Source organism: Pezoporus flaviventris, unplaced genomic scaffold (genome assembly GCF_033815535.1).
Source record: "Pezoporus flaviventris isolate CSIRO_AGI_PZ_B2104156 unplaced genomic scaffold, CSIRO_AGI_Pfla_v1 ptg000036l, whole genome shotgun sequence".
NCBI lineage: Eukaryota > Metazoa > Chordata > Aves > Psittaciformes > Psittacidae > Pezoporus > Pezoporus flaviventris.
In genome coordinates this window covers 34,956,240-34,978,930 of record NW_026892584.1, presented here as the reverse complement: position 1 = coordinate 34,978,930, position 22,691 = coordinate 34,956,240, and the positions used below count along the sequence as shown (strand labels likewise).

The 22,691-nt window shown below is 43.2% G+C and overlaps 1 protein-coding gene across 3 annotated transcripts in view; it reads left to right on the top strand.

The window, feature by feature from the left end:
- The window catches only part of ASB2 (ankyrin repeat and SOCS box containing 2), a 45,552-nt gene that overhangs the window by 17,360 nt on the left and 5,501 nt on the right, over nt 1-22,691 (top strand). For 2 of the 3 annotated variants that reach the window (XM_061463885.1, XM_061463884.1), the window contains exons 2-9: nt 1,633-1,891; nt 3,450-3,554; nt 8,526-8,692; nt 9,340-9,495; nt 11,035-11,280; nt 13,244-13,415; nt 18,141-18,702; nt 22,200-22,353. In XM_061463885.1, coding sequence (XP_061319869.1) covers nt 1,653-1,891; nt 3,450-3,554; nt 8,526-8,692; nt 9,340-9,495; nt 11,035-11,280; nt 13,244-13,415; nt 18,141-18,702; nt 22,200-22,353 — 1,801 coding nt within the window. In that variant the 5' untranslated portion in view covers nt 1,633-1,652. Of the gene's footprint in view, nt 1-1,632; nt 1,892-3,449; nt 3,555-8,525; nt 8,693-9,339; nt 9,496-11,034; nt 11,281-13,243; nt 13,416-18,140; nt 18,703-20,368; nt 21,180-22,199; nt 22,354-22,691 lie in introns of those variants that run through there. The other variant, XM_061463886.1, reaches the window with a different exon arrangement.

Genomic DNA, 22,691 nt, shown 5'->3' with positions numbered 1-22,691 from the left:
TGTATTAGTTCCTTCTTTTATTACTTTTTTAATTATAATTAAAGAAACAAACACAAGTGTCTTGACACACATAGATACTGCCATTTGGGGAAGTGCCACTTCCTCCAGGTCAGGATGTGCACTCAGCAGCAAGGTCTGCTAGAGCAGGGTGATTTCCTGTGTGAGACTTGTGGCAGACTGGACCCTGCTGCCGTCGAAGTGGGTGAGAGTCCCTGGGAAGCCAGGCTGCCCTGGGTTCTGGGTGAGCCGGGTCAGAGCCCAGCCTGCTGCAGAGAGCCCCTGCACAGCGAAAGGGAATAAGTGCTGGTGTGGTGGGAGGCAGGTGCCGAGCAGCGGCAGGCTGCGTGGCTCTGCCTTCCTCACACATGTGGCTCTGCCTGTCCATGGATGTGCAGGGGCAGGGACTGACAGCTCCGGGGAGGGCAGGCAGCTTTGTCAGCAGCCCCACTGGCGCCCCTCTCCTCTCTGCACCTGGGGAGATACCTCCCCAGTCCCCTTCTGTTGGCTGCCTGTCCTCACCTGTCCTGTCCATATCCTCCTGCACAGCTTGTACTCATTGTTCTCCCGTTTACACATTTCTCATGCAGTGCTCATAAAAAGCAAACCTACTCCTTCCTGGCTGTCATCCTTTAACAGAGGCAAGCTTTTCCATCTCCTACCATGAAATAAGACTTTGGCTCTTGAACTGTGGTGACCAGAGTGCTCTCTAGCATCCAAATGAGATCCTGCTACAGCACCATCCAATTCACACCATTAATACCTCCTTATTACTGCTGGAAATACTGCAGTAGTTTGGGTTGCCTTTGCTTTTTTTGACTCCATGTTGTGGTGATGGTTCACAGTCATTCTGTAACTGCTGAGTGTGCCTTGATAATTCCCCCTTCTCTCATTTCCAGCTCTCAACCACCAGTTTTTAGAAGAGAGTCTGACTATTAAATCTTAGGATCATGACCTTGAACACTGTCCTGTGAAAAACAAAAAATCAGAAGTGAAACTGATCAGTGTGATGTTGCTCTCCTAGCTGAGTGAAACAGTCACTTCAAAGCATAGATTTGCATGTTGCTGGAGAGATCTCCAGATAAGGTGGAAAAAATTACTCTGTTAAGTCTTTTTGCACTTCATGGAGAACCTGCTCTTGCAGAAAACCAGCAGACACACAAACCTCTTCCCTTAATTTTCTACAATTAAAACAAGAAATAAGGAAAATAAAACACACAAAATCCACAAAAAAAAAAAAAAAATCAAAGCAAACAAAACAACAAAAGAGATGTCTATTTGCATTTGCCTAAATAAAATAATTTCAAAGCTGTATGTCTTAAATCTGATGGGGATTTCCTTTACCTGTTTTTCTCTTTGGCCATCGTAACCCGAATAAGCAAGTAAAAACCTGTCTTGCTGGCAGCAGCTCCTTTCCCTTTTTTAAGCTGAACCAGTTACTTTTATGTGATAGAAAGGAGTTAGTTCATTAAGTTTTACAGTTAAGTGCAGATTTTAGCTGACAGTGTTCTTTCCCTGGTGAAGGATTTCTGATTTTCTGGTCAGTCTAATCAAGAGGTGGAGCTGAACAAAAGCACAATATAGTTGAGTTCCTTACATTTTCCAGATTTTGATGATCATCATTTCCTTTTACAGGTAAGCAAAATAAATAAAAAATGGCTGCAATGGCAGCAAACACTCAAAGACAAACTATAGGCTGTGAGGAATACAGTCTGTACAGCAGCCTGAGCGAAGACGAGCTCATAAAGATGGCCATCCAGCAGAGCCTGGGAGAGGACCCAGTGTGTCAGCCAGACGTCCATCAGAAGTCGATGGTGGCACGTCCCGGTGAGGCAGCTGCCCCCAGCCACTCCAGCTGCCACAACCCAAACTACCACATTTACCCTTGGCAAAGGTGAGTGAGCGCCTGCCCGAGCTGTGCCATCCCAGCAAACACCCTGCTCAGCAAGGGAAAACAGCTCCCCCTGTCAAAACACGTGCTTTCTAATTAGCTTTACTGAGCGGCTGCTCTGCGAGTCTGTCATTAGTTTTAAAGCCAGACTTTGCTATAAATACGATGAGGTTAACAGTTTATGACCTCACAGCAAACGAGAATTTGCTTGATGTTGTCTGTTTTAAGCAACAAATAAAACAAGAAAAGGGACACTGCTACAGGCTTCCCTGAAAGACAGACAGCCCTGCTGAAGCCAGTGACTCCTTTCCCCCACGGACGCACTGTACACCGAGCTTAGGTTTTGCCAGAGAGGGGGCACAGGACCTGTTACGGGAAATCACAGGAGAGAGTCCAAAACCAGGTATATAAACCCGTGTGAGCTGGTACCTTCTAGACACTGCAGTCTTTAAAGGATGTAGTTCTTTTAGATCAGAGCCTGACCTCGAGCACACCACTCTCAGCCAAGGGCTGCTCCAAACACCGAAGTGTTGAGGCATCCCCCTCCCCTGTGATGCTGGGCTGTGGGTTGCAGAGCCCTGCTGACAGTTTCAAACTCAGACATTGTTCTCCTTTCATTTTTTAAAGGGCATATTTCTCAAAGGGGGAGGGAAGAGGTTATAAAGTCACTCCAAAACCAAGGCAAAATGTATTTTTAAACCAATTTTTTAGAATAAGCTGGGGGTAACTGAAGTTTTGTTTGTCCTTTCACATAACTCCATCAACCACTGTTGCCTCAGTCATTACCACCTGTGATTGTTTGGTTTCCAAGGCTGGGAAACAGGACAATTAGATGAGTAGTACATGTGTTTCATAGCTGCAGAATCAGGGTGTTGTGCAACAGGCAGTCCTGCTCCCACCAAAGGTCATGGCTTCTCTACGCTGTTACCATTCACTTGTGCTGTCAGCTTTCCCACAGGGACCTGATGCAGACGAAATAAGGGCTTCCCTGGCTGTTTGGTCCTGTCCTCCTTGGGGGTCCTCTGACACCTGCTATTCTGGCAAAGGGCAGCATCTGCTTTTGCCTCAGCCCAGCAGCATTTGACCTCTGGCTGGAGGGAAAACCTCTGCAGCTTGTAACTCCATATCTGTAGCGGTTTTGAACTCTTCTGCCACCTAGGAATGCCAAGCTAGAAACAGATGTCACCCGGGGACCCTGGGTCCTCCTCCACCCCCAACCTCCAACCTCCTTGTGTGGCACTTCAGAGGTGATGAATGTCACCTCACCTCGCCTCATGCCTGCTTCCTGTGCAGTGGTTGTAGGGTTAACCTCACTGTTGTCTTATATGGTCATTTGAATCCCCTGACTCTTCCTCAGAGGGCCAAAAATAAACTCAAGCTGAGAGAGCAGCTGAATCCAGTGCAGAGCAAGCTGTGTCCATCTGCTTTTGCTCAAAGCCCTGACCAGCCAGCTTTCTCACTTTGTCTCTGTGGATGTGTGTCTCTGTTTCTGCCTCAACATGACCTGTTTCTCCTATTCAGAGTATTTCTCTTTATTTCATTCATGTCATCACCACTCCAGACTGGCAGCCCAGCCGAGGGGCCGTGCTCAGCCATCCAGCTCAGGGGCAGCCTGGGGAATCAGGCGAAGGTACGACAGCAGCCTCTTCAGCACATCCCAGCCTGTGTAAGTGCCTCCCGCTCCCTCTCCTGCCTTCCCCTGTGGTCAAAACAAGCCTTGCTGCCCACTCTCCCCCTTAGATCTTCTGGGTGGTGATAGTGTTTGGTGGGGGGAAATAGAGGTGCCTTTCTTCTGGCCTCCCAGCTGCCATGGATCATGCCCAGGCTGTTACTGGTGATCCACATCAAACCTCCCTCGTTGTTGTCTCCCTATTCATCCCTCTCTCTCTCTCCAGTGCACATGTCCTTGGGACTCTGGGTCACTTGGTAGCTCTGAGGTGACAGGGACAACAGGGAAGAGATGCCTGTGCTGTTTATTTATATAGGCTATCTCCCATATCAACACAGTAGATGAGGCAGGCAGGTGCTGATAGCTACTACATTATTGTAAAGGTCACAGTACAAATATGGGGAAAGAGTGCGGGAACCCAAGATTTTATTGCAGTAGATAAACAGGGTGAGAAATTCTAGTCTTTTGAAGCAAATATTTCATAAATGCAATGCCTGTTCCCAGCAATACCTGCACTGTCCTGCCACCCTGAGGAGGGCTAGTAGAGGGGTGTACTACATCTTACCTACCCAAGGAGGAAACCAGTGTGACTGATTTCAGTCCTTCTGGCCAAGTTTTTCTGTTGGTGGAGACCATAGATAATCTTACGTGAACACAGACATTGATGAGGAAAGCAGACAGGCAAGGGGGTGGCCCACGCTCTGCCCCAGTGCCTGTGTGTAATGGAAAAGTTTGGACCATGATGAATTTATTACAATTCTCTGCAGGGCAGAGTAGATGCATGCACCTGCCTTTAGCAGAGAGGAAAGTGTTGTAGGCAGCACTTCTTTGAGTCCTGCAGAAAACTCTTCCCTACCCAGTTCAAATGTACTTTGTTTTATCCATCTTACAAGTCCCTCCCTGGATGCATGGTTGCAGTTAACTACCTCTCCACCACTCTTCTTCCTTTCATCCCTCACCTAGCTCTAAAGTACCCCCACCTCAGCCTGCACTGCGGCTGATCCAGGCTCTGTCCCTGACTCTTCACTGACCTTCCCCTCCCTGACATTGAAAAAACCTCATTCTGCTGGAACATGAAGCCTCCCTCATCCCTGTCACCTGCCAGCTCCCCTTGACCATACTGAAATCACATCTTCTTATGAAGTGTTCTGCACATCTTGCATGCTTCTACTGCTCTGCCTGCAAAGACCAGAGTTTAGGCTCTTTTTTCTGCCTCATAGCTCAGTAGAGTTCAAGCCACAAGAAGGCTTGTGTAAGGCTGGTAAGCTGGCCCTTCTCTTCTGCCAGGTGAAATCAAACTGTGGCTGGGAGGCCACAGGAAAGCATGGTGGCACGACTGTGTTTATAGCCCTGGTCTCAGAGCCAGACAGGGATGATAGGTGGCTTCACCTGGGGAGATGATGTTCCTTCATGCTGCCTGCATCTCATCAGGCTGCTAGGAAAAGAAGGAGCTTGCTTGAGCTTGCTTAACCTTTCTGTGGTCCACAGAACATATTCCTCAGCATTCTGAACTGACCACACCGTGCATCTCACCTACAATGCGTATTTACTATCTTGGCTACTGGCCTTTGAAATGTAGTAATTCTTTTGAGTCACCTCTAAGATTAAGATTTCATCTGAACTCCAGGCTTCCTCTATAGTTTTAATACTCTTTTTTTTCTATATCTGATGAAATCTGAGTGGCAGAATGTGTTGGTTTTACAACAGCCAACTATGAACCAGGCAGAAAACAAGGATTTCACATAGAGATTCATTAAACTTTCTGTACTGATGTGGAATTTTCTTGGCTAAGGCATCTATAGCCTGGTCCAGCAAACCCCCTCATCTTAGCCAGGAATTATTTAAGGTCAAGGAGCCTGGCAGAAGCTTGCTTCATTCAACATCCAAGGGCTTAAGCAGATAGTAACTGATTATTCACACATTTTTAACCCTACCACACCTCTGAGGTACTCTGCTTTCACTGAGCTCTCAGCTAAGGTGATTCACCTTGCACTTGCTGTGTCTCAGCCCCACATACAGACTCCTGCCATGGCCCATCTGGCATGCAGTAACTCTTTAAGTGCTGGTAACTATTATGTGCCCAAATCCTGAGGTCTCTGTGCTGCCCTGCATGTGTAACATGAACCTTTGCACAGAACAGCAGATGGCTTCAGCAGTCTTGTGCCAGAGGCTTTTGAAAACGAAGCTTCCGCACCTCTGCCTCCTCTTGCAGCCAAACATGCCAATTGTTGCTGCTGACTTCAACAAAATGCTCAATTTTGCAAAATTGTATAAAAATCTGTTATTTAAATAAAACTAGCAATTTTAAGTTTAGTCCCCAGGGCACTCTAAATAGTATGGAGATACAGCAGCATCCCTGGGACCTCTGCCTGGCTGCTATCAGAAGGTCAGTTGATTCCTCCTGGGTGGGCTGTGGACAGGAAGGCAGTTGCTTGCTCTAGCTATCTCCTCAGGCAAAATACCTGCCTTTGTGTCCCACAGCAATCCCCATTCCAGTGCTGCTATTTTTGTGAATTTGCTGTCTTGAGATCACTGCTTCCAGCTATAGATATGGAGCAAGTGGCACCATGTACTTTTTCACCTGGGAAACGGTGTCTTTCTCATTCCTTGGCACACATGTTGTGCTCACCTGTTCCGCTCCAGGCCCCAAGTTTATCCTCAGAGAAGCAGTTTGGTGACTGCTTTCAGTGCTAATATCAGTTTGTGGCACAGATTGGGTTCCACTGGGCAAGCTGAAATGAGAGATGTCTGTGTGAGTTTCAGGCTGTTGGTCTCTCCAGCCCCTGCAATGAAATCCAGTGCTGCTCCTGTAACTTCCACTAAGTGTAGAGGCTGTGTCAATGATCTGCTTTTTGAAGACTCCTGTGCTGAGCTGCCCACATTTTTCTATCATCTCTGATTTTACTGTTGTGACATTTTAGACCTTCTTTCACAGAGTTCCTGACTGTTCCCATTGTCACTGCCCTGCATGACCTTCATCACATGCTGTATTCCTACCCAGGCAATGCCAATCTGAGATACACAACTCCCCCCTCATTCACTCCACCTTCAAGGCTGCATGATTTTATCTTTAGAGTTAGTTCAAACCACAAACTCTCCAGTGTTTTCAACATCTTATTCTTCTCTGAAAAGACAGCTCACATTAAGTTTCTACAAGACCCCATTAGAACTTAAAAATATGCTTCTTCCTTGTGGTGTTTGCAGTCCTGAAGCTTAGCTGTTTGGTGCCTCAGAATAAGGAAGCAGTGGCTGCCTTCTCCCAGTACAGCTCAGCAGGAGCACCAGCAGATGCTAGTCCTGGAAGGCACAGCTGCCACCCTGAGCAGAGCTACTATCTGCCACTGCCATGGGCAAGGATCCTGCCTGCATCGGCTGCAGGGTACCAGTTCCCTCCCTCTGCTATGCTGCTGGTGGTCTCAGTCAGGGTTCAAACAGGAAGGCAGGTCCTGCTGCAGTCACTGCTGATCAGAGGTATGGTGACTGTCAGGCAGCAGCTTTCACTGTTGTTGTGTAGAAGGAGTGGTGTGCCCATGTCAGCCCTGCTCTGCAATTGCTCTTAGACAGCTTGGAGAAATGGGTTGCTGCCCAGACTGTGCAGAATGTATGCTTGGCAAAGGGAATGCTTGTCAGAGCAAAGCTCACTTGTAGCTGCTCACTGTGTCTCACTTCTGGGTGGCATGGAACATGCTTCATGCTTTTTTATAGATTTTCATGAGACTTTTCTTGAAAGTTTCAGAATTAGGTAGCATCAAAAAAAAAAGAGGACTTTGATGCTATTTGTATTTTCTCTGGTAAACACAGAAATACTGTTTTAACACTTTTCAGTGATTCTACACATTTCAATGACTTTCTGCTCAGAAGAGGTTTCAAAGTATTCCCTCCCTCCCTAATATTTTTTCATTCCTTTTATTCCTTGCACCTAGAAGTTGCTTGGCCCTCTGGGGCCTGACAAGGGTTTGCTGGGTTCAAATAGTCTGGAACATGAACCACTGCACAGCTTGGCACCAGGTCCCATTGCAGTTCCAGAGGCCCCTGACTGTTGTAGTTACTGGGGAAACTGCTAAGTTGGCTAAGAGGCTTACAAGAGTGGTCTTGTCAATAGAGCTAATGGGTCTTCTCCCAAACAGGCTCCTAAAAAGCAGATTTTCAGAAGTGTCCAACACATTTTTGAATGTCTATAATGTCTAAAGTGGTTATAATTTCTGAAAATTTGAGTACTCCATGCTGAAATAACAGCTGGCAATCTCTAGGACATGGTCATGAAGGGCAGCTCAGAATTTCATTTGGGTGGGTCTTTTTATTGTTTTAATCCTCCTTGGCAGAAGAAAGGAGAGCCCAGACCAACACCCAAATGTTCACAGAGTCTAACCAGTTCTCTCATAACTGGACTGGCTAACTTCCGAAAACAGGCTTGCATAAGAGAAATGGGAAGTATCTTCAAAATACAAGAATATGATTTATTGAGAACTTCTGCTTTAGGGCTTAGCCACATGCAAATCAAATTTAAAATTTTCTTCAGGGATGAACAGGGGCAGTTCTCTTCAAAGCTGATTTTATTTAAGAGATCTCATATGGGAACACCTTGCTACATGCAATCGCAAATGGCAGGGTGATGTAATTTTCATAGCCATGGACACGCATGGCAGTGTACAGAGCAACTGTAGAGCTAACAGCCCCCAACTCCAGATATTTAAAGTGTGTTTATGTCAGAGATTAGTCACACCTAAACTTCCCTTACACTCCAAGAGATCAGCACTTTCAGTGGTTCTTCTGAACTATTGTGAATGGCTAAATCAGAGAAGTCAAATTTACCTCTACGGTCACTCTAGGAAGACGCCTTAGGGCAACAAATACCTATTGTATATCCTGTAGATGTTCAGTGTTTGGGCCAAATGATACAGAGATGCTGCTGCCAAAAGCTTCTCAGTAACGATGAAGCAGTAATTGAGTTTTAATCTTGTTTTAAAGAGAACTTGACCCTGTAGTGGCAGCAATCAAGAATGGAGATGAAAAAGCGGTAAGAAACATGATGAAATCAGGAAAAAATCTTTCTGAACCTAATAAGGACGGCTGGATACCCCTCCACGAAGCTGCATACTATGGCCAAGTGGGTTGTCTGAGCCTGTTGCAAAAAGGTCAGTGAAGTTAAAACAAATTAATTATAAAAGGGAAAATAAGTATATGAATTAACTAAAAAGCAGAATTAACAGCAGCCCAATCCTCATCTGGGACTGTGTGAAGCTTTCTTTCAGCCTTTCACTTCATCTTCTCTTTGAGCATAGGTTACCAGGCGGAAGCCTCTAAAGTTAGGATCTTGAGGAGAAAGTGATATCTGGATAGATCTTGCCAAGCTCTCGATTTCTCACAGTAAAGCCTTTAGCTGAGCTCTTGGCTGTTGTAAGCTGCTCAGCTGCCACAGCTGACAGCAATTACCCCACCTCCCACTAGCTGGAGATCCATCCCAGCCCCTCTTTTCTGGTGCTTGAAAGTGATTAGCCACTGTAGCTTGTTTTGAAAGTGCTGCTGAAGAGCAGTTAATAACTTTCGGTATCACTAATGGCCATAGCTGAACATTTTAATCTAAACTGGTGACTGATTTAGACACTTAATCAGAGTTATAGTACCTTTATAGTATATTCTTAGTTTACTTTGTTCATGGAAAAGGAAAAGAAATAAACAACAAAACCCCACTAAAATCTCCAAGGATTTTGAAAAGTGATGATGCTGCAGGTACTTCTGCATTGCATGCCACAATGACTTTGGGCTTGCCGTTTCTCCACAGCGTACCCCAGCACAATTGACCAGCGCACCCTCAATGAAGAGACGGCTCTCTACCTGGCCACCAGCCAGGGCAACCTGGACTGCTTGCTTACCCTGCTGCAGGCTGGGGCTGAGCCTGACATCTCCAACAAGGCCAGAGAAACGCCACTCTACAAAGGTGAGTGGCTGCTTTTCCAGGGATGCTGAGCTCTTCTGGCACTACCAAGGCAGAGCTGCAGGATACCTTGTAATGTAGGGCTGAATCTCAGCAATTAGCTCCCATTTTCTACCTCCCTCCAGTAGTCCTCTGTTTCCTGTGTCTGACACCCTATGTCGTGGTTTTTCTTCTTCTTCACATCAGAGGCAGTATCAGTGGCCACGCCGCAGGGTGCAGGCTGTGATTTGCTGCTGAGATCAGTGAGGTATGAGGTGTGAGATGCTTAAGCACAGGGTGTCTGCACAATGTCCCAGATGTATGGAAAGCTGGATAGTATGGGAATATGTATGCTTTTCTAAACAGCAGGACCTAAGTCACTGTTAGATGTGGGAGTACAGTAACTGTAGATATGCCAGTGATTCTGATACTGTGTAGGCCAAGCCAGGCTGTGTGCTATGGAAGCTATAAAGAATATAGCATATATAGCATAAAGCTATAAAGAATATAGCATATATAGCATAAAGCTATAAAGAATTCAGTGAGGTAGTTGGTGTTTAACATGAACATGTTACTTTGCTGTTGGTCAGAAAGAGTACTTTCTTTAGCTGAACAGCGTTACATCCATGGTATCACAAAGATTCAGAGAAGGAGATGATGATGGACTGACTGCTCATGTCATGACTATTTTTAGCAGTCTGAAACATTAAAATCACATATGAGTGATTAAAACTAATGGCCTCTGATTCTGGATACCTGGCTTTAGAGCTGCTCTGGTTAAAATGCTTTCATTTCAAAATTTTGGCTTATAGTTTGCTACAGGAAAGCTGTTCAACTATGCATTAAACACATAGTAGTGGTAGTAGTAGTAGTACTCAGTAATAATAAGAGCAATAATATGAAATCACCCTTTAGCCAGAGAAGAGCTTACTAAGAATGTACTAGTCTTGATGTAAAATCTTCTGGTCTCTGATCATAACAAATTGTCATAACAAATTAGTCATCCCTAGTATGTAAGCAAATTAAATTCTTCAGAGCTGTGTATAGGTAATTACAGAAGTATCTAATCATGAAGTTGTTTTCAGTGCATGTGACTCCTGTGTATGGGAAAGGAAGCCGTGGAAATATCCTAAGAGAAGAGTCAAAACCAAATCATGGGACCTCTGTGAGAAAAAGTTATTATTATTTCAATGAAAAAAAATCAACAATTGTTATGGAATGTGCTAGCTTCTCTTTCTGTACATTGTATAATAAATGCTAATTGGGGTTTGAAAATGTGGCTGCTTATTCTAGGTACCTTTGTTTGGGGGTCCCACTGAAAGTTCTATAGAAACCTCAGGATTTGGGATTGAAAAATCAATGGAACAAATAGGTAGAATAAACCCCAATAAGATAATATTAATTATCAAGAAAATACCTTTAGCTCAGGATGGTCTTTGATCTTACTCACTATGGCCTAGTTGTATTATATTGCCTTGTCACTGTGTTGCATGAACTGGACACCATAATATCCAGAATCTTTTCAAAAGCCTTCCTAATCACTTTCCTTTTTTTCCAAAACAGCTTGTGAGTACAAGAATGCAGAGGCTGCAAGACTTCTGGTACAGTACAATGCTGACACCAACCATCGCTGCAATCGAGGATGGACTGCTCTCCATGAGGCTGTCTCCCGAAATGACCTGGAGATTATTGATATACTTGTGAAAGGGGGTGCCAAGATTGAGTCTGCAAATGCCTATGGGATCACTTCTTTATTTGTGGCAGCTGAGAGTGGGCAGTTGGAAGCTTTGAGATACCTCGCAAAATGTGGTGAGTACACTTATGCCATTACATGCCTTTGCTCACTTAATTCTTAATATTTCAAAGTTCCCATAATTCTCCCTGTCTTAGTTTTTCTGTCACAGGAGCCTGCATAGGTGATGAAACCCTGTTGCTCCAGGTGGCTGAATTGTGTAGAAGCTTTCAGAAAGTGTGGTCTAGGTATATGCACTTCTTCAGCATTCATTCAAGGTCAGCTACTTTGGGAAGTAATATGGGGCTCTCTAATTGCAATATCTGACAGTTTTCAAAAGCTATATTGCTGCACATGTGTAGCCTAAAACCCCATCAGTCATAAAAGGCAGCTATAGCTGGTAATAGATGGCAGAAGTTGAATATTAGCCAACCCCACCTGCTCATGAAGATGTGCAGTGATGGGCAAGGTTAGCCCTCCTCCACTAATGACTCCTACTGAAAATAAATTAAATACTATTGTACAGTTCTTGGATTAACACTAAGAAGAATCAGAAACTCTCCCCATGTGTTCAAACGTATAAACAGCGACTTTGAATCTAGTTTACACTAAACTTAACTTTTACTTCTCCACTCATGTAAAACAACTTTACAACAAGCACAACAGACTTCGCTGCTATTCTGAGGTGTATTTTATTTTCACTGTGGACTAATGTCTTGAATGCAGGTAAGAGTTGTGTCCTGCACTTGTGGAACAAGAGCTAAACATTGATGAAGAGAGACTTCTGAAGCAGTTAGTGTGGATAAGAAAGATATGAGAGTTAGGGAACAAATAATGTGTTCTGCTGTCCAGCTGGCACTGTCAAGTCAGTTTTATATGACCAGTTAGTCTATTATACTGCCCACAGTTTTAGAAACTAAGGCAGAATGTGATATGAGTTTCAGTTTAGACAGCTATTAGGATTTCCTTAAAGTTCAATTTTGAGAAAAATACACAGGAGAAAATCCAATAAAACGGTCCAATTTTTTCAAGCCCTGAAAAACTCAGAGAATACCAGGAATGATATCACTGCATTTTTTTATGATGAGCAATGTTCATCATAAAAATGATTTCTTTTTAATTTCTTTTTCATTAGGAACATAGTCCTGTGTTATGTCTTGTCACAGCAATTTCCCTGATGTTCCCAGCTACAACATCTTCAAAGAACCAAACACAACACATTTCAGTCTGGGGTGAGAGCACAAGGAAATGTTCTCTTTGACATGGAGTTTTCATGATAAAACAGGAGACTGATTGGCTTCTTTACTGGAGTTTAGAAACAAAATCCAGTGAACTGTCATTCCCATTTAGGATACACATAAAACAGCCTTCCTGAGGACATGAGGGTACACTATATTACAGTTGAAACCCAGGATTTCAGGCCGTAAGTATCTAACACAGAAGTTAGATTCCAAATTATTTGTAGACAAGAAGTATTAGGTCTTGGTTTATAGTTGTATCATGTTTATTACGAGAAGCACACAGTAGAGCTCAAGAAAAAATGACCCCAAAAATCCTAGAATCATTGAACAGTTTGGGTTGGAAGGGACCTTAAAGATCATCTAGTTCCAACCCTCCTACTGTGGGCAGGGACACATTCCATTAGACCAGGTTGCCCAAAGCCCCTTCCAACCTGACCTTGAACACCACCAGGGATGGGGCATCCATAACACCTTGGGGCAATGTGTTCCAGTGCCTCACCACCCTCATCGTAAAGAATTTCTTCCTAATGCTGAATGGAGCTTGGATTCATGACTGGGACATAATGGTTTCCACCCAAGGTTAAACTTTCCCTCATAAAATTCACATCATATTCAATGCCAGTGGAAAACTATGGTAGAACTTTACATAACTGATATGACTGTTATCTGCGATAACATCTCTTTCCATCACACTTAGTAGCTTCAGTGTCATGGAGATGTATATGCTCATTCAAAGTACGTTATTTCCATCTGATTTTGACCTTTTTGTTTTACTGAGATTATTTTTTTTTCTTCCTAGGTGCTGATATAAATACTCAAGCCAGCGATAATGCCTCTGCTCTTTACGAAGCTTGTAAAAATGGACACGTACATATTGTGGAGTTTCTTTTGTCCCAAGGAGCAGATGCTAACAAAGCCAATAAGGATGGCCTGTTACCTCTTCACATAGCAGCCAAAAAAGGGATTTGCAAGTAAGTTTTAGTTCATTTCATAGTTTTGTTTTTTAGAAAAGAATACAACATCCTCATGAAAATTAAAATGTAACGTCCCACATCTAATTCTGAGCATTGCAAGCAAAGGAGCTGCCAACTGAGAACCGGGTTTTCTGCTTGCAGAGCTCAGGTTCAAAATTATAAACTGATGAGTGTGATTATGGGCTGGGATTGGGTGAGCAGGAATGTGGGTGCAAGATTCATTTAGCTTTGCCAAGATATCATCAATTACAGTTAAATAACATCATGTATCTTGGAAGGGGATTAAACTCTGCTGCACAAAATATGCTTGAGATGAAATAAAAAAGCATCGGGGGGGGGGGGGGTGGAGATAGTCCTCAATAGCTATTGCAGGATAGTTTGCAACAATTTTCCTACATGAGCCCATTGTGATTCTTCTGCACAAGCAGAACATGTTTCATTCATCTCTGTTGTGTTCAGGTTTTATTAACAATAATTCAGATGCTGACAGCAGGAAGCGGTTAAGTGAATCTCTAGGGCATTAGTGAGAATGATGCTAGAATATGGTGTCCAGCTCTGTTATCCTCCCTTTCAGAAACCTTTCAGGAAATTGGAAAGGCTTCAGAAAAGAAGTAAAAGAATTACTCACGGTCTGGAAAATAGACTTCATTACTGAGTTATTAAATGACTCTTAAATGCATAAAAAGATCCAGTGGTTTGTTTCTGAAATTTAATGTATTTGGGATAGAGCTGAGCACATTCTTTAAACAGTGAGGAAAGTAACTAATGGAAAAAATAACTGTGAATTGGGTAGATTTACCACTCCACTGAAGTACAGGTGTTTATAGGAGATGGAGAAACAATGCAGCGCATGATACAGAATATCAGTTTAGAAGATCCTGTTTAGGGATGGGATTGTTGCACAGTCATGTAAATAGTGTTTACCTTGCTCTTTCAAGACCTAGGACGTTGCAGCATGCTTCTAATCCTGAGCATTTACTTCTGATCTTAGAGCAAATTTATCTCCTGCCTTTAATCCCTCACTGCTGGAAAGGCAAGTCAACCACAGTTGTTTTTGCAAAACAGTCACATCTGGAGGTGATAGACCTTTTTGGTGACTGTAGTGAACTCTTCTGGCTATCACAGTTTCTATAAAAATCCTTTCAGCAATAATCAAAGGAAAAAGTATATCCCACTGTAAAGACTGTTTCTGGACAGTAAAGCTGTATCTGCAAACAACTGTTAGAACAGATTCTCATATATTTCACAATGTCTGAGGAATGAAAACTTTTGACAGCACTACACCTTCCCATAGCATCTTTCATCCTAGCATTTAGGTCTGCTTGGGAATCCCAATATAGCTTCTTAAATCACTTTAATAGATATGAGGATATTAATTTTCTGTAGTTGGAGTAAGCCTGCTTCTTTGTGCAAGCTGTGTATTCTAGAGGGCAGCCCAGTGTGAATTTATGTAATGGGTTTATATGCTTAGAGCATGAACATGAATACCACACATAGACTAATGCAGGCATGATTAACAATTTTCTCTGGGGTTTGAGTTACAAGGACATTTTCTTGAAAACAAACACATTTGAGATGAGAAATGTGCCAAAGACAGAACCCAGCTCCAGTTGCTCACTTCCAGAAAAGTTCCTCTGAAACTACAGTAAGTTGATCAGAATCCAATTTGTACACAAGAGTCAGCTTTTTGAATCTTTTCCTTCCCTCAATAGTGCCACATCCTGACCTGAAAAGAAATTTACATGGAAACTCTTCAATCTGAGGCCATCCCCATGTTACGAAAGGGCCTAATTCAGACCTCACATCTATTATTCCCAAAACCAAGCAGCATAAATGAGATCAGAATTCAGTACAAAGTCTGAGTTCCTTGAGTTGTAAAAGACGGAACACAGATTTTTGTCCATAACTGCTGCAAACTAAATGCAAAAGAAAGAAGAAAGAAAAGGATCTTCTCTTATAAATATTTATCTAAATGACAAAGCTTTAGCCTAATTGGCTGATCATTCTTAATTCTTTCAATATTCAGTAAAATAACACCCTTCACAGTGTCCTCTGTATTCCTCAGATTTAATATGTAATTCTGTAGGAATTCCATGCTTCAACTTTTTGATAGAACACAAAGGCTCCCTACCATCAAAAAGCCAAGAATGTGGTCCCAAGGCTCAACTGTCAACTCTTGTTGCATGGTGTTTGTTTATTTTAAATGACACCTTGTCAATAGTGACCTCAAATTCATAAGGGTCATCTCATCAGCTGTAAGACAATCGCAAGCAGTCAGTTTAACTCTTTACCCCTCAGAACTGAGATGCTGAGAAGGGAAGACTTTGTGAAGTGTGAGCAGATTTATTAAGTAAATACAAGTCATCAGACTCTTGACACACTCATGCTAAGAATACTCTGCCTCCTTCTCCACATAACTTCTAACAAATAGAAATCACAGAAGCAGGTGTCAGGAATAAGGAGAAACTCAACACTAGTTGGAACCTGTACATGGAGCTCAGCCCTGTGACAGACCTGGGATGTGGTCTGGCTTGTCTGGCCTTGGCTGCCTTCACTTGAGCTGCCTTCTCCCTAGTGAGACCGGAAAGACTGAAGAGGTGGAGGCACCATTATTTCTGAACCAACCCACTTTGGAGGATGAGGGAGACAGGTTCAAGCTACAAAATTACTCTCTGTTACAAATTTGATGCTTCCTGCTTTTCCTCCCCAAATAAATGTGTGGTACAGGGAGTGTCCTAAGGTCTGGGACACTGCAGCATTTGGATGCAGAGCCTCAGCTTGCCATCCCTGCAGTGAGGGTCAGGTCCCCACTGCAGGCAGAAACGATGCAGTGCCTCTTTAACTCAGATGTGAAGAGCTGGCTGAAGTACATATGCTGGAGCAAAAGAACAAAACAGACCCTTAAATCTTCAAATCAGTTGATCATGGGATGACTAATGCTGGTACTTGGCATGGTGTCCTCACAGTGCTCTGTGCTCTTTTTGTTATTATGGCTCTTACAGAACATTTGCTAATGGTGGGACGTTGCCAGCTCACCAGCACCCAAACCTCCTGCTCCCTGGTGAGCATCACAGCACTAGAAGACTAGTGAAGCTGCTGGGGGGGGTGGGGGGAAGAAGTGCTTAATCACGTAAATAGGAACATAATCCTGTAAAGTGTTTTGCATCTTCAACTCATATTTCAGCTTCTGGGGGCTCGGTCTTTCACAGGATCATTTTCACAGGATCACAGGATCATCACAGCCAAAGGTTTTTCTAAGGCTAGCACTTATATTTTGCTTGTTCATTATGTAAATGTATGTTTGAGGTCCCAGTGCTGAGACCATTGCAGTGAAGCTGAAGATATGCAGCATTTTAAAAGAGGCATACTACATGGTAGAAAAATAAGCTTTGCATGTTTGTGTTAGAACTGTTGACTGCTAGATAGAGGAGTCTGCATGGGATGAAGAAAAGGTGAGGGTGTGCTTTGCTTGTTAGCTTGGTCCCACAAATTCCTTTTTAGATATTCCTCTCTCCACCAGCATTACATAAGGAGCATGGGCATCTCCTGACACAATAGGAAGACTCAGGTTGCATGGTCCCCAGTCTCTTTCTGGAAGTAGGTTAAGGTGACTCACGTGTGCTTACAAAATCAACCTAGTGTGTTGGCTAAGCCACCCAACTTTATGAGCAGGTAGCGAGGGTTTAACCCATGGAGCTGGTCATGCAGCTCCAATGACAGCTAGAGAGACATAAAAATAATCATGGATTTGCAACTGTGGGGCTCCTGTACATCGTATATTTGCACTTCACATTACATGACAGCAGCTTGATTTATTTTGCTGTATTTAAGGCCACATCACATTTTCCAGTAACAATCCCTGATTACTGGGGTTTAGGACTTGGCTGTACATTTTTTCTCCCTCTGCTAAAGCATGGAAACCAGCTTGGAAAATATTTTCATTTCTTTTTCTCCTCTTTCCAAATTGTCTTTTTGGCTCCCTGTGGTCTGGGATGGCCGTTGATAGTCCCATGGATTTGCCACAACCAAAAGCCACATGGCAAGGACCTCCAGGATGTGGATGAATCCAGGGTAATAACCAAATTGTAAAATTTGGTGGTGAGGCCTGGGAACCAAACGTGTAGTCTATCCTTGTGCAATCCTGCAAAGCAAGGTTTCGTTTCACTCCCTTTCTGGTCTCAAGCCTCTTGCTGTGGCTGTGACCCATGAGGCCTGCCAGTGATTTGTGTTGGCACACTTCTCTGTGGAGCAATACAGCAATCCCAATGGAGGTGGGAGATTGGAAGATACAGCCCGTCTGCTGGCACCTTGGCCTGCAGGCCATGCCTGTTTCTCCAGTCCTACCCACAGCATGGTGATGAAGGTGCAAAATGTCTGGGGGATCCTGGTCTGGTGTCTGCCATTTGGCTGTGGCACCTAAGAGAGGTTACAACAGCATAGGTGAGTGCCAGCACATTGCCCCTTCCATCATAACTGCCCCTGTAGCTGCCAATACCTCATAGAAACTGGGTGATAATTTCAAAAACACTTGTTTCCTCCATGAAAGAGGAGGTCACACAGCTGACGGGTTTCAAGTTCACACCCTGGTTTCTCTCAGAGAGAGTTTTTCCTGTGGCCAAATTAGCAGGCTCTCTCCTATGGAGAGCTAAAATTTGCTGTGTGGTTGTAAATGCCCTGGATCCCCTGGAGCTCACTGCTGTACGCTGACTCTCCACCTGGCAGGATTGTCTCCATGCTGATCCCAGTGACCAGCCGCACCCGCATCAAGCGTAGTGGTATCAGCCCCTTGCACTTAGCGGCCGAACGCAACAACGATGACATCTTGGAAGAGCTGATCGATGCTGGCTATGATGTTAACACTGCGCTGTCCAATGAACGGTCCTGCCTTTACGAAGACAGACGCACCACCCCCCTCTATTTTGCTGTTTTTAACAACAACATCTACGCAACAGAGCTCCTGCTGCAAGCTGGAGCCAACCCCAATGTTGACCTTATTAATCCATTGCTCATCTCCATCCGCCACGGCTGCTTGAAGACCATGAAACTGCTCCTTGACCATGGAGCAAACATTGATGCCTATATATCAAGCCACCCCACCACATTTCCAGCTACCATCATGTTTTCAATGAAGTACCTATCTGTGCTGAAGTATCTGCTGGATCTGGGCTGTGATGCAGGTTCCTGTTTTGAGTGTCAGTATGGAAATGGCCCGCACCCTGCATTAAATTACAGACGGGACAGACTTAATGATCCTGAACTGTCCAAGGAGCCAACGGTAGTTCAGGTAAGCACTGCCTGGTCTACTGGTACTTCTGAGGGTGTCTCCTACTCGTGTATCTTGGAAACTTTAGTGTATTTGTTTCTTCCATCTTTCCTGTGAGAGAAGATGCCTTTATTCCTGCTTTATTTACAGAAAAAAGGCTTAATAAGAGTCTGTGAACATTTCAAGTCCATGTTCAATGACTTCAGGATGGTAGGCAACAGCTACTGTGGCCCTAGCTTGAATTTACAGTGAATTATAGCCATCTTGACAGCCTTGCTGTCAGATCTACAGTAATTTTTTCCTCTGGATCTGAAGTGCCAGGAGTGTCAGGCAATGTCATACAGGTGGTAGAATAGGGGTGGTAGCATATAGGCAGTCTATGTGCTTCTTGGTTTATTTGCCCTGTAAGATTTGTTTTGTCTGATATGGAATTTAAGCTCCTGGCTAAATTAAAATTGGTGCTTCACTTCATGTAGGTAAACCACTGAATGTAAATAGTTGTAATTTCGAACTCTACTGGATAGGCAGCCTGGAGAGAGGGAGTAAATTGTTAGCTATATGACTGTGCATTATATTTGAAGTTTTCAAAAGAGATTAGGAGATTTAGATCCATGATTTCAAAGCCAGTTACAGATTTTAAATATCCAAGCTTTACACATATCTCTTTGCAGTCCTTTCCAAAGTGCAGCTGGGCTTATCTTCCATTGGATTCTCAATACCCTAAAGGATTTTGTATAATCTAAGATTATGCTTTTTTTCTGATCTCTGTATATTGACTCCTTCCAAACAAAATCTCAAACAAAATCTGATTTTCCAATCAAAATTTTCTACCCTTAAACATGTAACATGATAAAGAAATCTTAGCATGTCAGTCTTTCCATTTTGCAAAGAATTAGGGAAGAAATAAATCACCTTCTATCTCATTTAAGTATAGTTTTGAGGGATTTAGAAGAAAGTGTCATTTGCCTTAAGAGATAGTCACCAAAAATGTTCCTCAGTGGTGGAAAGAATGAAAAAATACATTAAAAGATCCTAGAAAATCTTTAACTTTTTACCAGCCCTGCTTCCAAAAAACTTTACTCTTCAGTGACATGTCTGAGAAACAAACAAAAAGAAATCTTAGAAAGAAGACTGTAAGAGTCCATCAAAATAATCTCTTATCCTGAAGAGTTGACTTCTCTTTGAGAGTGTTTGTCACAGCTTTAGGATTGCTTTAGCATACCACATTTTTGTCACAGAAAAATTAATAAAATAATAAAATTATATATGTGCCTAGAGAGAGACTGGTGAGGGACAAATGCATACAGAGAAAAAGCAATTCCTTCCCTCCAATATCATTTTAAATTTGCTTCCCACTGCTAGGAATTTGGCTAACAAAAATAAGGCTTGTATGGTGTAACTTCATGACATAGTTGTGATATGGTTTGTATTCTGAAGTATAGAGGATCTTATGAAACTATAGACTTCTCGAGACAAAAGATGTGCTTTCTTTTTTATTATTTTCTTGTACAAGATTACATAAGGATAATAAATCTGAATGATTAGTCTTTATACAGTAAAGACTATGAGCTACTGGAAGTGATCTGAAAAACGTGCAACTATAAATCACTACTGTTGCTACTAAATTAATGTGTCCTGGAGAAAGTGAACACAGAAAAATGGTTGCTGACTCACTCCACGTTTCCAGAGTTGCAGTGTCAAAACCGTGGAAGTGGGGAGTGAATTATTCTACTGCCGCGAGAGGGCATTCTGGGGCCTATCGAGACTGGAGGCTCTGAGTCACTTTGTCCCTGATTCAATTCCACTGCCTGTAGTTGCAGGTTTGAATTATTTTTCCTTGTTTAGCTATGCTTCTTTTCCTGCAACATGTTTTGGAACATTTTTATTTCAGAAAATTTTTTTGTAGACTGAGCTTGTCTACAGGGAAGAGAGAAAAAGGCAAACTCTCTGGCAGAGGCAAGAAGAGATAAGTAAGATCCAGTGGTTTATTGCCTTACACATGTGCCTTCATTTAAACTCTGACAAAGTGGAGTTACTGTTTGGAGGTAGTGGTGCAGATCCCCAGTTTGCATGTCCTATGGGTAATTGCATGTGAATGCCACATGCACTGGAGAATGACAGCCAGATATACTATACTGGATTTCCTATAAACATTTCAGGTAGGAAACTGGGTTGTCTGCTGGGATCCTCCTGATGTTACTGTATCTAATTTTCCTGGGAGAAACTACATGGTGATGCCCAGTGGGGGAAAAAAAAAAAAGTCAGAAGAGTAGTAACCACCTCCGTGAATGCTCTTATCTTCAACAAAATTGCCTTATAATTTGCTGCAGCTTTATTCTTTCCTAGGTGAGCTAATGTGGTTTTATTTCTGAATAACATTATCCACACAAAAGTTTAATGCCTTTTGAGTGCGAGCTCATACATATACCATCAAATTTGATCTAGTTAGAGGAGCTTAAACTGAAAGAGGTTTAAGCTGGTGCATTTTCTTTCCTGTTTAGGGTGGGCTTGGAGGGTGCTTGCAGTCTCTGTGACTAAGCTGATGGATGGTGCTTAAGCCACCATCATTCATTTAGGTTTGTCTATGTGTCTGCATTCTTATCCACACAGCATGATTTAATTCATGTCAAACCTTCTGGCTGCTCACATGCAGATACATCCACAGATATCTTCATCATATGCAGCACTCTAGATAGATTAAGCTGTCTGGAAAAATATACATATTTAGATTAAAGAGGGAAGAGAAGTCACTACTTTTTTTAAATGAGACTGCTTAAAATCAGGTCCTTAAATCTGTTCTTCAGTATCTCCATAAGCAGCCCTCCATGCAACAGCTTTGAGTACTCTGCAGCTTACAGTGAGTGCAACAGAAAATTTGCCTGATTCAGGACTGAGTAAGGAAGGCACCTCTATATTAGGCCCAGGATAGTTCTCCATGAGCAAGTAAAAATGCCAGGGATTCATCTATGCAGTTTCCACAGACTTGTTTCTAGTAAGGCGCTTGGTCCCCAAAAGCTGCAGATACTAGTGGGTTCACAAGAAGCAGGAAGTGCTGTGCTTTGCCAAATTTCTCACTTTACCTGAGCCTCCTTTGTGCAAGTTGCCCCACAGAGCCCCTCTCCAGAAGCTAAAGAGAGCCAGCACACTGGGTCACAGTGCCCTGGGCTGCATAGACCTCTCAGTAACTCCCTCACTGGTTTAGCACAAAGCTTCTCTGCCTTACCATTTTTGCAGTAGGACCTGTGGACCCCATGAACAACTTGGTATCCTTTCCATGCTCCAGAGCTAGGATTTCACCAGGTGTTTGTGTCCTGCTGTGGTTGTAAAGAGGGGATTCTAACCTCAGGTGCAAAAAAAAAAAAGTTTTAGTTGAAGTTTTCTGAGGGGAAACTGGTAATTGCCCTCTTATCAGGTAGTAGGGTGGGACCACCAAAGACATTGGGGCAGTTACTATCGTTACAATTTCCACGGGTGCATTCATGTCCCACTAACAGTAGTCAATCTGTTTTAATTTGAAGTTCTGTGAAATGGTGTCTACTCCAGAGATTAGTCGCTGGGCTGGGCCAATCATCGATGTTCTTCTGGATTATGTGGGTAATGTGCAGCTCTGTTCCCGGCTCAAGGAGCATATTGACAGTTATGAGGACTGGGCTGTCATTAAAGAAAAAGCAGGTATGTTCACCCTGGAAAGAATCTGGCACAAATAGTCCTGGTTTTGGATTCAAACCCTTAGTCACCGTCTCCAAATTAGTATTCATCTCTTAAACTTGATGGGATTTCTCTACTGAGACTAGATGACATTTTAGACCAGGTATGAAGTACTAGAAATTGTTGGGGTGTCACCTACTCTGTGATGTTAAATGTACACCAGCAGTGGATCTGTCTGGGAGTGAGCATTGTCAGTGCAGGAGAGCCATGTGGCTGCATCTGGGGTGCAGTCAGATCAGGGCAGCTGGGCAGCATGACCATCTCCACAGCAACCCAGAAGACATCAGTGCCCTTTAAAGACT